Genomic DNA, 18,436 nt, shown 5'->3' with positions numbered 1-18,436 from the left:
CTAGAGTAGTTATATTAATGTCAGACAAAACTGGATTTAAGAGGATATTACTAGACACAAAGAGGATCACACTAAAAAGGTAAAAGTGCCCAATACATGGAGAAATATATTATAAATGTTCATGAACCTAATGATACAACATTCCAATATATGAAGCAAAAACTAACAGAACCAAAAAAGCAAAATAACCAAATCCCCAAATGTAGCTGAAAACTTTAATGCAGGGGTGAGGAACCTTTTTTCTGCCAAGTGTCATTTGGATATTTATAACATCACTCGAAGGCCATACAAAATTATCAACTTAAAAATTAGCTATGAAAAAAGTTCCTAGACTTATTGAATTTCAAGCCCCACCTGCGGTTGCCTTGGCAGGGCCAGACCAAATGATTTTGTGGGCCGTATAAAGGGCCTTGGCCTGGATGTTCTCCACCCCTGCTTTAAATGCATGTCTCTCAGTAACTGACACTACAACCAGATATAAGAATTAGTAGGGCATAAAAGATCTAAATAATAATATCAACCATTTTAAACAAGTACAACTATAGAACAGTACACCTAGTAAGTGCAGAATATAAATTACTAGTACACATGCAACATTCACCAAGGTAAATCACATGCTGAGCCAAGGAACACATGTCAATAGATTTCAAAAGACTGACATCTTACTGGGTACTTTCTGACCACAACAGATCTAAATTAAAAATTAATAAACATTGGGGGGGAGAGGGAGGAAAGAAGGGAGGGGGCTGGTAATTAAGCAATTTAATTCTAAACAATCCATAAGTAAAAGAAAAAATCACACACATAAAATTTTTTCATATTTTAACAAAATGATAATAAAAGAAAAAAGATCAAAATTTCTGACAAAATCAGTTATTTAAGGTCCCACTTTAGAAAGTTATGGGGAAACTGATCAAATTAACCCCAGCCCCCCAAAACAGAAAAGAAATAATAATCAGATTGGAGATCAATGGAATAGACAACAGACAAATAGAGAAAAATCAATGAAACCAAATGCTAGCTATCTGAAAAGATCAATAATGTTGATAAACCTCTATTAGATTAAGAGGAAACAAATTAGCAATATCAGGAATGAAAGGTCAAAATTATAGATGCTATAGACATTAAAAAGGTAATATAAGAATAATTTGAAATTTTTACCAATAAACTTGATAATCCAGATAAATCAGACAAAGCATTGAAAAGAGACATAGATCAACAGATTACCAAACTGACATATGAAGATTAGAGATCCTACAGACATTAAAAAGATAATAGGAATAATTTGAAATTTTTACCAAAAATCTGATAATCCAGATAAAATGGACAAAATATTTAAAAGACACAAATCAACACATTACCAAACTGGCACATGAAGAAATGTACAATCTGAATAGGCCTATGTCTATTTGTAATTCTAAACTTCCCATAAAAAATATTCCCAGATGGTTTCACTGTAAATACTATCAAACATTTAACAAAGAAAAAATATCAAGCCTTTACAAACTCTTTAAGAAAAGAGAGGAGGAAATAACTTCCCAGTTAATTTTTTTTTTTTTTTAATCCTCACTCAAGGATATTTTTTCCATTGCTTTTCAGAGAGAATGGAAGGGAGGGAGGGAGAGAGAGAAACATCAATGTGAGAGAGACACATCGATTGGTTCCCACCCATACGCACCCCGACCAGGGCTGGGAATTGAGCCTGCAACTGAGGTATATGCCCTTGGCTGGAATGGAACCCTGGACCCTTCAGTCCAAGGACCAATGCTCTAAGCACTGAGCCAAACCGACTAGGGCTCAACTAATTTTTTGAAGCTAATTACTCTGATATCAAAACCAGACAAAGAAAGATTACAGCTCAATATCCACCATAAACACAAATATAAATTTTTAACAAAATACTAGGAAACTGAATCCAATAGTACATAATAACCAAGAGGATTTATCCTAGGAATGCATAGTTGGTTTAATATTTGAAATGAATCAATGTAATTTACCAAATTAACAAATTAAAGTACAAGAAAAAATAGTGCCTGACAAAATTCAAAGCCCATTCATGATAAAAAAAAAACTTCAACAAATGTAGGTATAAAAGGGAACATTCTCAACATGATGGAAAAAAACTACAGAAATAAAAAAAACCTACATTGTACTTAACAGTGAATGACAATGTTCTCTCCCTAAGATGAGAAAGGAGGCAAAGATGTCCACTCTCATCATTTCTATTCAGTGTTGTACTGGAAGTCCAAGCAAGTGCAATAAAGCAAAAAAAGGAAAGAGGTAAAACTGTCTTTATTTGCAGATGATATGATTGTGTATTAACAACAGAATCTTCAGACTGTAGTTACTTGGGTTAAAAGTAACAAAACGTGTAAGCCTGTAGACTGAAAACTACAAAATCTTACTAAAAAAAGTTAAAAGAATGCTTTTTGAAAAATGAAGAGATGTCATATTCATGGTTTGGAAGATTCAATATTATCAAGATGTCAATTCTTCCCAAACTAATCTACAGATTCAATGCAATCCCTATCAAAATTCCATCAAGCCTTTTTAAAAAGAGAAACTAGCACGCCTATTCTAAAATTTATATGGATATGCAGATGACCTAAAATAGCCAAAGAAATCTTAAAAACAAGTACAACAGTGGGAAGACTTACACTACCTGAGTTCCTATAAAGCTACATATTCAAAATACTGAGGTACTGATTAAAAAAGATAGATGTCAGATCAGTGAAACAGAATAAAATCCAGAAAAAGACCAAATATACATAAGCAACTGATGTTTAATAAAGGTCTAAAGACAGTTAGTTAAATGAGAAAAGTCTGTTTTCAACAAATGTTGCTCCAACAACTGGCATCTGTGTGGAAACGAATGAACTTTCACCCCCTACCTCCCATCACACACAAAATTAATTCAAAAGGAATCACAGACTTAAATGTAAGAACTAAAACTTCAAGAAGCATGGAAATATATCGTTTTAATCATGAGGTGATCAAAGATACTTTCATCAAAGGAAAATAATACAAATAGCTCAATTTTTAAAATTAGGCAAAAGATTGATTGGGCAAAGATACTTCACAAAAGAAGATATACAAATGGGCAGTAAGATGCTCAACATCACAACAGTTAGAAAATTCAAATTAAAACCCTCAATGAGATACCACTACATACCCATTTAGAGCTGGCAAGCCAATTCTAAAATTTATATGAATATGCAGATGACGGTTTTAATTTTAGAATTGGGTAAAATTAAAACGACTGACAACATCAAGTCTTGTTGAAGATGGTGATGAACTGAAATCCTAACATGCTACTGATAGAATACAAAATGGTCCAGCCCGGAAGCCTGACAGTTTCTTAGGAAGCTACCTGCACACATACATTACAATCCTAGTATTCACTTGAGAGAAATGAAAACACAAATCTACACAAAGACTGCTGTAACGATGTTCATAACACCTATATTCCTACTGACCAAAAACTTGGAAAGAGCCCAAATGTGAATGGATAAAATATAGTCAATATCCATACAGTGGAATACTACTCAGCACTAAAAAATGAACAGTTGCCAGGCCAGAGTGGCTCAGGGGTTGAGTGTCCACCCAGGAACCAAGTGGTCAGGGTCTGATTCTCAGGCAGGGCACACACCAGGGTCACAGGCTCAATCCCCAGCAGGGGGTGTGCACAGGCAGCTGATTGACGATTCTCTCTCATTGATGTTTCTATCTCTCTATCCCTCTCCTGTCCTCTCTCTCTAAAAATCAAAACATATTTTAAAAAAATGAACTGATACTGCAACACCATAACTGAATCTCAAAGTTAGAAGCCAGACCTAGAAGACAACATACAATACTATTCCATTCATATGACATTCTAGAAAACATAAACTAACCTAAAATGAGAGAAAACTGGTTACCTGAGGCTGAAAGCAGCAAAGGATTATAAAAGGGCACAAGGCAACTTTTAGGGGTGTTGGAAATGTTTTGTAGGAAATGTTTTATATCTTGATAACTGTAGTAGTTTCTTTGATGTATACCTCTGAAAAAAACTCATCAAATGGTATACTTTACATAGCAGTTTATTATGCATAAATTACACCCCAGTAAGTTGTTTTTAAAATTGCACACTAAAAATTTCCTTTGTGAATAAAAACAAAAAACCAAAAACCGGGTGTCAAGATAAATAATCCAGAAGAGCCTATATTGAAAAATAGGTTTCATATATTTGTCATAAAGAATCAATAGTTCAAAAATTTCAATTAGTGACTGCAGTTTTAAAATAAACTATTTATTTAAATGCACTTATATTTAAATAGTCCTACTGGGTGTGTTACACACACTCTAATACTGCTGTTTTCATGTATTTTAAATTTCTATATTGTCCTGGGGAACAGGAAATAGACACAGGTTTATCCCAAACTGATAAATGTCTAACCTTGTTTTGACTATGCTATATTCTGAGAAAACAATAAATACTTCTTGTATGACAATATATTTAACTTTTAAATTTATTACTTAACATAGTTCAAAACTTCTGTTATTCCAAGGAAGTCAAAATAAACATCAACTTCTCACAAGACTTTTCCATTCACTTCACTTTTAAAAAAAATATATCTTTATTGATTTCAGAGGGAGGAAAGAAGAGATAGAAACATCAATGATGAGTCATTGATTGTCTGCCTCCTGCATGCCCCCGACTGGGGAACAAGCCCGCAACCCGGGCATGTGCCCTGACAGGGAATCGAACCCCAATCGCCTAGGATCCTAGGTCGATGCTCAACCGCTGAGCCACACCCGGCCGGGCTTCACTTTTCTTTAAAGAAAGTGCCTACAACTAAAACTCTCTGTGCGCTAGTACAACAATGAAGTACAAGCCACTAAACTTTTCCATTCATCACAAAATGAGCACAAAACTTTGTCCTTTGGTGGCTGAACACATTTGTATTGCATAACCCAAGATACCTGAGCCATCAGGGGGTTTTCTTGACAAGAAGAATTTCGAAAGATGGGAAGGCAGTTCCATAGAAATAAAAACTCATAAAACCAAAAACCCTCTGGCAATGCTTAAGAAAACTTCAGAAGAAACTTGATACAAAGAACCAGGGGCAAAAATAGCTCAAATTATTTCTGTGTAAAGAATGTTCTTACAGAAACCGCAGAGGGTTAGGAGTAGAAAGGGAATAAATCTGAAAAATTCATGAAAGTGCCAAAAATACATTTAATTAAAAATGGTAACATTTTCATTATTCAAAATTCAACTGATCAACAGAATCATGAAAGGAGAATTTTTTCATAACGTGTTTATACAAAAAAGTCAACAGGAAACAAGCTCATACCCATGGGTTACTTTGAACATACATACAATTTTTAAGGTATTTTGAATTCACAGACATTCACACCTACATCTACCATAGCCACTGTTCACAGTATCACTAATCTCTGAGTCTCAGTGTCCTAATTTGTAGAATAATCTCAAAGGCCCCTCTGGCTCTATCATTATATGTTCAGAATAATGATTCCTTATAAAAACAAAAACCTTAAGTATCAAATAGGTGAGAAAGTAAACAACTATATATTTGGGAATGTAAAAAAATCGTTCGGTTATTTAGAACATGGCATATCCCCAGCAAGATCATTCAAACTCCAACATATAAGAAACTACCATAACGTTTTGTAATACCCCAGAAACACAAGTAGACCAGGAATAAAAATCAAGCATCATATATCCTATATTCAGATACCTACATGCTTCCTTAAAAGGAAGCTGTATAGCAGAAAGATCCCCAAACTGGGAAACGGTTATTTTTTACTCTCCACTATGAACCTTTTGGGTTCAACAAGTCATCTGGCCTTTCGTAGTTCTGGATTTTTCTCTATTTAGAAATTGGAACAGATGATCTCCTAAATCCATTCCAGCTACAGTGACCTCCCAAGAAAACCAAAAAGGGTGCTTAAATTACACTTAATCATCAGAAGAGTTGCTCAGCCTCATGCTCAAAATCCTATGTAAATATATACACGACCATCTACACTTTTTAATATATCAAAAATCCATAAAAGTTCATTACTACTTCTTCAGATTTAATGATTTCACATTAATGATCACATAGAGAAGAATTATTTCAAGAAACTTTAAAATACATTGTTTCCTAAACAGTCCTATAGGATATAATCTAAAGTCCAAAAGAAGTATCCCAACGAGTAAACTGGTCTGAAGTCACATTGTTTGCAGCAGTGAGTTTGGTCTGAGCCACTGTGTACGTGACGAGGCTAAATCAGATGAGTCATCACAGTGAGATGTCATGTAACACCTCAGTACCTTTAGGTTCACTTGTTACATTTTACTTTAGGGTTTTTTTCATGGATTATTATTTTTAAAACTTAATTTTGTTTTATAATCATGTGAAATATTTACATGGTTCCAAAGTAAAATCTATAAAAAACAAATGTGTTCAAAGAAGTCTAGTTTCTCTAGTCCTTCCATGCACTTTGAATACAGGGTCTCAGACACAGAGGCACATTGCTGACCATAAAACAGCATGGCCCCTGGATTCAAATCTTGAGTGTATGACCTTGAGTCATGGCTTAATGGCTCTAAACTATTTCCTGGGGTCTATTAAACTATTTACAATGGTGATAACAATACTTCTGAGGGAGTGTTGTAAGAATTGAGAAAGATCACCTATGCACAGTATTCGGCTTTGTGAGATCTCAGTAAAGATTGACCACTAGCCCTAGGCTCTCCACTGAATTCACCACAGTCTCCTGGAGTTCAGGCACAGGTTAGGAGATGAACCTGGAGATGCCCATCACTGGTCTGAGGTCAATGAAGTCTGATGGCCAGTACCACAGCTTACCTTTCAATCCCAGCACCATGCCACAGTACTCACTCCTAAGATTCCAGGCTCCTCTATGTTTCATGCCCATCTACAGTCAGCACAAGGAAAAAAGAACTTTCTTCCCACCCAGGGCAACTTCAAAAGACTCACTGTGTTCAGTGCATTGAGAGTGGTGTCATCCCGAGATGCTGCAGCACAGCCATCCTCTGTGGAACCTCCATCACACATCCCTGCAAAGGCCGCCATGCTCCTTGGAAGACAGAAGGGAAACCATCAGTACAGAAATGTTAACCCTCAATTATCAGAGTACATTTCCAACCCAGACCAAATTCCATTACTACATACATGGTGAGGCAGAGTCCTGTATAATTCAGCTTTCACTCACTCAGAAAGAAAAATGTTCCTTCTACTCATGTCCACTTATTAGTCCCATGCTTTGTCAGTACTCAGATTTTTATTTTCAGGGCACAAATAATCTAAAATTATTTGCCACAACAATTGGCTAGATTATAATATTTTGAAAGAAATGTTCCCAAAAATATATAAAATTAAATCCTCTGAAACTTTACTTAATTCCTTCCATGCTATACATCAAGTACCTTTACGTGAATTAGAAGTAAAAAAGAGATAAAGAAGTCTTAGTAGTCATCCCCTCTGTTACAGCACCTTCATCTCTACTGTATGCCTCCATGCACAGCACCACTGACCACAAAGCAGCTGGAGCTGAAATTCAGTCGCCTGACCTCGTTTTAGCGTTTTTCTTGCACAATGTTGATGCTGCAGTGAGTTCAAGAAATCACTTCAGACAAAGGAAGGCTGTCTCCTTGTACTACAAGTGTCAGGGACAGATTTAAACTTCTCTTTTGCAGCTCAGGCATTTGTAGGTTAGCAAGTTCTCATATAGGTAAGCCACCAAAACGTCACTTTTAAGCCTGGCACCAATGAACAGACATAAAGTGAGAAATCTATAATGGGATTTAAAGATGGACTAAACGACCCAATTACTCAATGTATTGAGAAGTGCTGACAACTTCATATATGGCTTTAGATGTTTTCCTTCTGACGAATTCCAAAATGCGGTGTGGGACAAACATAAGAAGAAAAAAGTAACTTTACCATGGTAAAGCTTTTTCCCTGTTAAGAAGGATCAGGGCTCTGATTACAGAGGGTGTAACAAAACTGAAGTCAGAGAATGCCCAATATATAAATAAAATTTCAGTGGACTGGAGAAAATTTATTGCTTATACTAATCAATTCAGATAGCCTAATCCAGAAAGCAGGATGGGGTGAATTCCTATTACCTTGCTGCCCTCAAGTACATAAGGAGGTCACAGTCATTAACTCCAGGCATCCAGACCAGCTCTTCGTGTTGGGTCACAGTGTCACCATCTGGAGAAGGGAATGGTTGCAAATCGGGAAGTTTGGCCTGTAAGACAGGAATGAAGAAGTCACAATCATGGCCCTTTAAAGAGCTGCCTCAGGCAGGCCCTGGGAACAGATACAGGAGCTCAGCTAGATCTCTAGGCACTACTGAAATAACCCTGAGTCATGGAAACCCGCCTGCAGCACATTTCAGGATCATTTCACCATAGAAGATTTCACAATGGGCTGCTTAATCTCTACTTAGGGAGCAGCAAACAGTGTCAAAGTTACCAGGGCGAGCAAGATCCAAAGAGTGAAAGAGAAATGGACATGTGTGAATAAAAAAAATAAAACAAAAAACGTCACAGGAGATTACAGTGCCTCGATAAAGAAAAAACACATTGCCAATATAACAAGTTTACAAAGACACATCTACAAATAATGAAATCTCACATAAGGATATTTGCTAAAAAATTAAAATGAATTATCCTATTAAATTAATGCTTTTCTCAAGAGAGTCAATATGAGTCATGATAAACATCAAAAAAAAAGACAAAGAATTGGAGTTAACATTAAAAACAGAGCTGAACTAAATGAAGGCAGAAATCAGATGAACAGTGGCTTCAGGAGAGTACTGCTTATGAAGGGGCAGGAAGGAACTTTCTGAGATGACAGAAATGTTCTGTCTTGGTATGAACTGTCACAGCAGACTGAACAGAACACATTAAAATACAAACAGTTCACTATACATAAAGTACAATAAAAATTTTAACATTTGAACATCAGTGCTCAACAACCAATATTCTAAGTCAGCTCTAATTTAGAGGTTCAAATACCTGGAGCACTCTCTCACCTTCCTTCTGCTAGGGCAGAATAAGGAGGTCCTGCCATACCCATCAGAGATCTCTGAAAAGCTAACCAGCTGCAAGACACACATGTTCTTATTTTCTAAAAATTTGAACATGGACATGTTCATCTAAAATTTTAAACTAAGAGCTGCAGTTTAAAAGCTCCAGAGTCCACAGAACCCAGGCAAAAAATTTAAATGAATTAAGCAGGCTTAGTATAAGGCAGCACTGTCCAATAGAAATAAAACGAGAGCCACATAATTCGGTTCAAATAGTCTAGCATCCACATTAAATAAAACACCACATCCCAGTTTGGACTAGCTACATTCCAAGTGCTCAAAGCCACAGGTGGGACTGGGAGTGCAGGTCTTAGACCCTACAGAGTGAAGGGCACCACTGGGAAGCGGAGAGAGTGGCCCCACCCAGGGTGCTGCCAGTCAGGAATCAGAATCATCATATGTGCATTGTCCAAGTTTTTCCAAAGTCCCAAAATCTTGATTATTATGTGAAGGCTTATCGTTTTAATGTTGGTTATTCAGGCTTTTAAAACAATTATTTGCCACAACACATCGGTAGGCCATGTAGCTCTCAGGCCACTAGTCTGCAATCTCTGCTTCACAGGCTGTCTTTGACACCTTCAAACATATATTGAGCACTGACTTTCTCTAAACAAGAATGCTCCTCTTTAATTTAGTATTAACTTTTATAACATTTAATTGGGTGCCACAATTAGAACATACAGTGAATGTATTGAAATAAAATCAAAACACAATAGATATTCACATAAAAAGATCTTTAACATTTGTTCTGAGCTCTGCTTCCCTAATACCAGGTACAGTACCTAGTGGAGTAGCTCTCCAATGGTTGTTTGTTAAATTAATTAAAAAGTACTATTGTTATTGTTATGGGGGAGGACCAACACCCCCTAGAAAAAAATGGGCTAGAAATAGACAGTTTACAGAAAAGGAAATGCATAGGGCTCTTAACAGTAGGAAAAGATGGTCTACCTTTTGAGAAGAAAAATATAAATTAATGACAGTAAGATACCATTTCCTGTCCTGGCCAGTGTGGGTCAGTGGTTAGAGTGTGGGCCTGGCGATCCAAGGGTCTTGGGTTTGATTCCCGGTCAAGGGTACGTACCTGGGTTGCAGGTTCATCCCTGATCCAGCTGAGGCGTGTGCAGGAGGCAACCAATCGATGTGTCTCTCTCACATCAGCGTCTCTCTCACTCTCTCCCCCCTTTCCTCCCTCCCTTCTACTCTTTCTAAAAATCAATGGAAAAACTATCCCCTGGTGACGATTAACCAAAAAAAAAAAGAAAAAGAGAGAGAGATGCCGTTTCCCATCTATCAGGTTAACATAAATCTCAAAGTGTGACAATATAATACAAGGCTATGTTGCTGATATGAATGCAAAATGGTACAATCCCTATGGAGGGAAATTTTGTAATATCCTAAGAATTACATGTGCACTTGCCCTCTAAGCCAGCCAGCCCCCTTCTAAGGATATATCCCAAAGATATTTTGGCAAAAATATAAAAATCTTTGTGTACAGGCTATTTATTGCAGCATTACTTGTAATGCAAATGGCTGGTAACAACCCAAACACTCATCAATAGGGACTGGAGAAGGAATAGTTCGGCCCACTCAGTGGGTTACATGAAGTGGGAAAGGAAACCAGGGGGCCTCTGTGCTGCTGTATTGTTAGATGATAAAGAAAGGGGCACAGGTGTATATACTATGCTGCAATTTATCCAGATACAGAAGGTGGGGAATATAAATAAGAAGAAATCATAACCTTAAATTAAAAAACAACTATCCATCAGGAAGAGAGGGAACATAGGGAGGAGACAGGGATAGAAGGTAGACTTTTGAACATACTTTGTTTATGTGTTTGACTTTGGAGCCCTGTAAATATTTTACATAATTATAAAAACAAAATTAAGTTTAATAATCAATAACCCTTTAAAAACTCTAAAGCAAAATAAAACAAATGCACCTAACTATGCATTGAGTTGGTTCCTCTTCAGGAACTATTTTATGTAACTTTAAGATGTACCATTCTGCCTATATAGCCCTAGTGGGACCAATTCTAAAGCCAAAAAAAATTTTAAAAATTAAAAAAATATTTATATATATATAATAGTAAACTGTTTCCAATGATCATATTATTTGTATCAGTATAAGTGCTGTTATTTTGAGCTGTTATATATGTACTACGGGATTAAAATAAATACTTATGTTGGTGCCATTTAGAAATAGGATTTGAGACATGAGAAAAAGATACATATTTGGATGAAAGAAAAATAAACAATATAAGGTCTATATAAAAATTTGAATTAGAAGTATCAGAAAGAAGCCATGATACAGTTTATCTTCTAAAAGGAACATGAAAGCAAAAGCATATTTTCTAATCTGTTCCCTAAAAAGGCCTGGGAACAGGAGCCAGCCCAGTAACAACGAACAGCCCGGCAGCCAGTAAGGAAACGCCACTTCCCACTGCAGGAAGGAGGCTCCTATGAGTGCAGTTTAATTCCAGATCGAGGGAAGAGAATGTACAAGATGAGACATTACAATTAAGCTAAAAGGAACCAGAAAAAAGGAACCTCCCAAGGTCCACTGGGGTCAACTCAAAAGGACACAGAAGACAGCAGGAAGAGGCTCCTATCCATCCCCCAAATAGATAATTTAATCATCAATTAGAATAACTGCCACTGGTTAGTAGACGATAACAACTTTAAATCTACTGGTCGCTGCTGGAAGATGCTGGGAAACCAACTCCATAATTTGAAAATTGAAAGAGGGGAGAGTCAAGCATTAATCTTGCCTGTCCTATGTGATCCCAGGAATCAAATAGTTAAGGGGGAAGGTTCACGTAGTCAGCTAATAAATCAAGGAATGACAGGATTAGAGTATCACCATTTTGAGATCCCAAATTAAATATGGATCTAAGTAACAAGTAAAGGCTGCAAATCATCATTAAAAGACACAAGTGCCTCCTGGTTGACGCACAGAGCACCACCCTGAACTATTCCTGCCAGGAAAGGGTACCAAACTGGAATGTGATTAAACCTCTAGACTTAACCACTAATTTTCAGGATATGCCCAAGCACAAGGGAACAAGTTTAATGACACAAAAAGATTCAATCAGCCAAGCTCATACTGTGGGAAACTATAGGACAAAACGGTCCATTTCTTCAGCACATACATTGAGGGGGGGAGAGGAGTATGAGAAACATGAATTAGAAGAGATTTATATGACATATCAACCAGTTGCAATGCCTGCCTCTTATTTAGATTCCAATTTGAACTGCAATTTAAAAGAAAGAAGGGAGGGAAGGGGAGGGAAGCAATCAGGGAACTCTGGACATAGTGGATACTTGAATATAAAGAAATTGCTCATTTTTTATTAGATGTGATGTATTGTGATTGTGTTTTGAAAGAGCTCTTATCTTCGGGATATTTACAGGTGAATGGTACAGTTCTGATTAATTTCAAAATAATGGTGGGAGAGGTGGGAGAAAGAAGAAATTAAAGAAGTTCTACTATAATATGTGTGAAAGCTAAGTAATAGGATTAAGAAGGTTTGTTGTACTAATCATTCCCTACTTTTGCATATGTTAATATTTTACCTAATAACAAAGTTAGCAATTTTAAGAAGGTAAATGTGGCTAATTCATAAAAAGGTCCTGTTATAGTTGGTGCTCCGAAACATTTCTTTTTGAAAATAAACCATACAGAATATACTTAAAATCTGACATAAAATAAGTATCTGATTTTAAATGAAAGAATACAAAAATCTAAGCATAGTAAATCTGTTCATTTCTAAGAACTTAAGCAGCTTTTACTTCAGAACCAATTTTTCTGTTACAGTAGGGAGAAAAAAATCTGTAAAATAAAACTCTACTACAACAATGATCTCGAGACACTGGAAACACCCGGAGGAAGAAAAAATAGGTATGAAAATACAGCGGAAAGAGAGCAGAGAGAGGAGATGTGATCAAGTGGTGCCAGGCTACTACTGGACCCCTTGGCTAAAATGTAAGTCCCAGGGCTAACGGCTCAGAAAACACAGCGGAGAGATGGGAGTCAGCCCCGCCTAACAGACTGAACCAAGAAAAGGGTATACAGCAGGCCCTTTCGTTCATGTCATTTCATTAGAACGCTGATGAGATGCCACAGGAACTTAACTGTTATTTGTTTCAATCGGCCTAAAGTAAAGCTGGTTTCGTTACATGTCGTTTCACTTAGTCACAGAACTTAGCGACAACACTCAGTGAGGACTTACTGTACCTGCCCGGGCAGACACTAGGGGAGTGTTCTCTTGCAGCTTCTTTCTGCCTGTCTCAGTTATAATCCTAGTTCTGGGATGAGAAGCATCTTCTAGTAATTAGATGTCCCTGATGGTTTTTGTGTTTTGGTTTTAATATTCCTTTATTTCTTAATTTCTTTCTCATTACAGAGTTAAAATAGGTTTTTTAAAATATGAATGACATATAAGAAATACTCAAAATTAGACAGAAAAATGACTAGACAACTAAAATCTCTATACCTTTATAAGGAGTTGCCTGTATCTCACGTCTCTAGTGTGTGTTGTCAACAGTGGCTGACTCCCCAACAGCCATTCCAACTCAAATGACAATCATGCAAAACCCACTTTCCTCATGGTTTAGAAATGGAAACCTGACCTAATTCATGTCAATGAGACCTTCTGAGAGCACTCTCTCTGCTTCTAAGGGGAAGAGAAGGATGATCTCCTACCTCCTCCCAACATTTGCTGTGCTTCATTCACAGTGAGACCCACTATTATTCTATGAGCATTTAGAAAGGAGAGATGCTGTCCATTAAACTATAATCACATCACAGAATGATGTACAATGAAGTCCATCAGAAATAAGATGTGAAGGAAAGAAGAGAATCTTAGGATCAGTGAAATTCAGCTCCCGGCCTGGGGAGGAAGCCAGCCTACAGGGACAGCCAAGCACCAGGAGAGCCACAGAGCAGGAGAGCCTGGTCCTGCCTGACCAGGGCGTGATGATATGCGGGACCATAAACAGCCAAGTTCAGCCAGAGTTTTCTGCTCCTGTCTGACAAAGCATCCTAACTGATAGAGAGATCAAAGGGCTGACAAACAGGACACCAGAGTCTTAGTAAACCAAATAAAACATGAGAGGGCAGAGATCACAACACAAGCTTCTGACTGACAAGAACCCTAACCATCTTGACTCTTCTGAAGGAAAGAGAGCTTTAAAAAGGTTAAAATGAGCCCGGCTGGGCGTGGCTCAGCGGTTGAGCATCAACCTAGGATCCAAGAGATCACAGTTTGATTCCCGGTCAGGGCACGTGCCTGGGTTGCGGGCTCGACCCCCCAGTGGGGGGCATGCAGGAGGCAGCTGATCAATGACTCTCTCATCATTGATGTTTCTCTCTCTCTCTCCCTCTCCCACTTCCTCTCTCTGAAATCAATAAAGATTTTTTTTTTTTTTAAAAGTTAAAATCAAAGTCTGTGGTAACCAAATGCTCCTCTGTGGGTGAATGGATAAACAAAATGTGATATACACATACAATGGACTGACTATTCAGTCTTAGGAAGGAATTAAATTCCGACACACGCTACAATGTGGACGCACCCTGCAGACATCGTGCTGACGAAAACAAGCCAGACACAACGGACAAATACTATGTGGTCCACTGAGGTGAGGTATGTGTAGTAGGAAAACCTATACGGACAGAAAGTAGAATTGTGGGTGCCAGGGGCCTCGGGGCGGAAGAATGGAAAGTTAGTGTTTAACAGGGTCAGTTTCAGTTTGGGAAAATGAACAAGTTCTGGAAGTCAATGGTGGAGATGACTGCACAGTATGAATGTACTCAGTGCTACGTAACTGTACACTTTAAAATGGTTAGAATGATAAATTTTACATCATGTATATTTTACTACAATTAAAAAATAAAAGTATGAGGTAATCTGGGGAAAACCCCTCCGCATTTACATAAAAATTCCTGTAGAAGTAACAGTAAGTTCTAAGTTGCTGCTCAACAGAATAAAAGGCCAGCAGGATAATAAAGATAAACCTATTAAAGAAACTGCTGAAATGCACTTTACCTGATGGCTAGGACCGACTCGAATTTCCCCCTGGGTACTATTCAGCCTCCTGTCAGGAAAAGAGTAGATTTGGTTAGCAAATGTAATTCTGACATAAATGTTCACATGTTTTTCAAGGAAAGTACATGAGGTACAACTCAGGAAGAAGCCACGACTTCTCACGCTGCCCTGTACATGTACACTCGGCCACCACACACATCCTGAGCCTTCTTCTAAAAACCCCTTTCAGCAGCTTCCTGCCGTGAGCACCCTGACCACACCTCAGAGAGAGGCACATGCCCACAGCACAACCCCAAAAGACGCTGCTGCTTTTCAAAATATTTCAGGGTACCCTCCAATAAACCTCATTAAAATATAAAAAAAATAACTTATGGTTCCTAGCACACACACAGGGTTATTCACTCATTCAACAAATATTTTTTAAGTACCAACTTAAGCCATTGTCTTAGGTGTTGGGAATAAAGCAGTGAGTAGAAGAACGTCCTTGCCTTCTTGGAACTTATATTCTAATTCAGGTAAGAAACAACCCTGCACCGTCCCCCCCCAAAACCCCACAAAGCAACAAATAATAGGTCAGATGATTGTAAGGGCCAAGGATTTAGTAGATGGTAAATGATGAGAGATTTTTACAGTTCTTTATACAGGACAGTCACAAAAGTTGGTCTTAATAAAGTGAAACTTGAGCAGAGATGGAAAAAATGTGAGGGAATGAGCCCAGCAGGTCTTGGAGGTGAAAGGGCTCATCTCATTTCAGTCTATGCCATTCTTTTTTATTTTTATTTTGTGGTTACATAAATTAACCTGTATTTATAGACTAGCAATGTTTCAAACTGTGGAGCTTCTACTGGTCTCTCTATCCCTGTCTTCTGATGGCGGGCTCGACTGGGGCGGCAGAAATGGGGCTGTAGGTGCAGGAACCCCAGCTACTGTTTTCATGCAGAGCCACAGTGCCAGATCCCACAGCTCATCTCTTCATCTTGGTTTCGCCACAGGAGTAAGTATACTTGGTGTACTGGTTCATTTCAATTTTCTTCACCATTTGCCTGAGGAAGGCACCATAATGGGTTCTGTCTTTACCATGGATTTGGACCTTCTTGGTGCGTTTAGCATGTTACCACAGACTAGACTGCAACCCAGAGAGCGCCAATCTATGCCATTCTTCCTGCACTTGCAAGGCCCAAGCTCCCTTGCTCCAAATCCTAACCATCCAAGTTCCTTTTAAAAGCTACTATTTCTGAGAAGCCTTTCTTGATGTCCTCCCATTTCACTCCACACACCCACAGATGTGTAAGGGGTCTTCCTCTTTTTACTCCTTCATGAAATAGTCATTGAGTATTGTTTTTGCCCCAGGCCTTGCACAGGCACTTACTGGGTGTACAGTGGAGAACAAACAAATACAGTCCCTGCCCTCCTAGGGCTCGCAGTTCCCGGCTACTGGTGTGTGACGTTAGGAAAACCCTTCCCGTGCCCAGTGACCAGTCTCTGTTGGGTTTACAGTCACCACTGAATTGTCACTAGTGCCAGGAGAAGACTTTCACACAGCGAGAGCTGCTCAGTGAGTAGCTGCTGCCTTGCACTGACCTGAAGAGTACCATAAAACAGTGAAGGGCCGGAGGGAAAGCGCAGTCTCCTGCTTTCTCCTGTGGATCTGGTCTGCCCACCATTATGTTTGAAATTGTTAAAGTGAATTTGAAAAACGGTTATTTCCTTCAGAGGCCCTTTTTTAATCCAACAATTTTTCTCATGAAGAGTCTTATTTTGGCGAAGGGGGCCAGTAGGTATAAAAAAGGAGAGCCGAGTATCAAAAAGAAAAGACGTGTGGGTCAGTACTTATGAGTTTACAACCCACCTACCAGGGGAGGTAGCATCCATCTCCAAAACGCCAGAACAGTTCCAGTCACTACATTCATGAGCACAAAACATTTCAGGAGAAACAGAGTACAAAACTGATAAGGGGAGTGGCCAAAATCAGGCAGGCTTCAGAAGGAGACAGTCCATGAAACGGTTAAGTTCCAGAGAGGCCTCTGAAGGAGATGACAAGCACAACAGAGGAAAGCCCGGCAGAGGGGGCAGGCTGAGAGGGAGGGACTTGGTGGGAGAAAAGCTTGCATGAAGTGCTGACTTTGAAATGTAAACCATCTTCGTGTCTTCAGTAGGTGAATGACATGCTGAAAAACAGAAGCTAGAAGATAGATTGTCCTAGCAGGTCTCTGTAGGAACCACAGGAAGCTGGTTAGGGAGGGACGCAGAAGAGCCAACAGGCCAGGAGGCTGCTTTAGTCGCCAGGACTGCTTTAGGAAAACAAGCAGCCAGCGTCACCAACTTCCCTTCTAACTTCTCTCTTTGTTTCGTAACTAGCTTTGAGCAAAACTAGCTGCCAAAAGCTCTCTCCTTTATTTCTAAATACTTTCCAAATGCTTGCTTGCCTACATGTAAGTCAAGCCAAAATGTATCATCTCAGAAAGCTTCAGCCATAGCCCATCCAGTAATTTGTACCCACAGCTCAACTCTCAGGTTGTTCTAGAAGGTCTGTGTTATGCTGAGCTTCTCAAGTGGTTGGTTATGAGAGCATTTCCCCATTACTGTGAGGCACACTGCTTAGTCCCTCATAATCCCAAGACAAACATTCCTGGTTCATTTTAATACTTTTCTCTTTTTCATTTTTTGTTTTTTTCTTCTCTTAATATTTTAATAAGCCGGTGTCATATTTAGCTAAAAAATGTACCACAATCATAAAAACAACCCCCCAAATACCTTATTGAGTATATTTATATCTTACTTATTTGTGTAAAAATGAAGACTAATCATTATTAATGCTGCTAATAATGATATAAGTGAGACAAAAAGTACGTTGGGGAATCTTAAGGGCCTAAACTGGAAACGTTTTCTCTCTTTTATGTTTACATCCATGAAGGTTACTTTAAGGTTAGTAGGTAAAAAGTACAAAATAAAGGTAAAACAAAGAACCTTTTAAAAAACATTTAAAAATCAATTTTTACAAGAAAAGCATTTCTTAATCATATGCAACTCCCAAATATTAGGATTTCACACTAGAGACACAATAGGTGTGTTTTTTTAAATCCTCACCCGAGGATATTTTTTCCATTGCTTTTCAGAGTGAAAGGGAGAGAAAGAGAGAGAGAGGGAGGGAGGGAGAAAGATCGATGTGAGAGAGAAATAGCCATTGGTTGCCTCTTACATGTGCCCCAACCAGGGCTGGGGAAGGAACCTGCAACAGAGGTACGTGCCGTGCCCTTGGCTGGAATCAAACTCGGGACCTTTCAG

General features: G+C 38.4%; 1 protein-coding gene across 8 annotated transcripts in view; it reads right to left on the bottom strand.

The window, feature by feature from the left end:
* The window catches only part of RERE (arginine-glutamic acid dipeptide repeats), a 346,780-nt gene that overhangs the window by 98,813 nt on the left and 229,531 nt on the right, over positions 1-18,436 (bottom strand). For all 8 annotated transcript variants that reach the window (XM_081143853.1, XM_081143854.1, XM_081143855.1 and 5 more), the window contains 3 exons: positions 15,152-15,200; positions 8,141-8,265; positions 6,990-7,089 (listed from right to left, as the gene is read on the bottom strand). In XM_081143853.1, coding sequence (XP_080999979.1) covers positions 6,990-7,089; positions 8,141-8,265; positions 15,152-15,200 — 274 coding nt within the window. The remainder of the gene's footprint in view (positions 1-6,989; positions 7,090-8,140; positions 8,266-15,151; positions 15,201-18,436) is intronic.

This window comes from Miniopterus schreibersii (genome assembly GCF_964146895.1).
Source record: "Miniopterus schreibersii genome assembly, chromosome: 8".
In the NCBI taxonomy this organism is placed as follows: Eukaryota; Metazoa; Chordata; class Mammalia; order Chiroptera; family Miniopteridae; genus Miniopterus; species Miniopterus schreibersii.
This window is presented reverse-complemented; position numbering and strand designations above follow the sequence as displayed.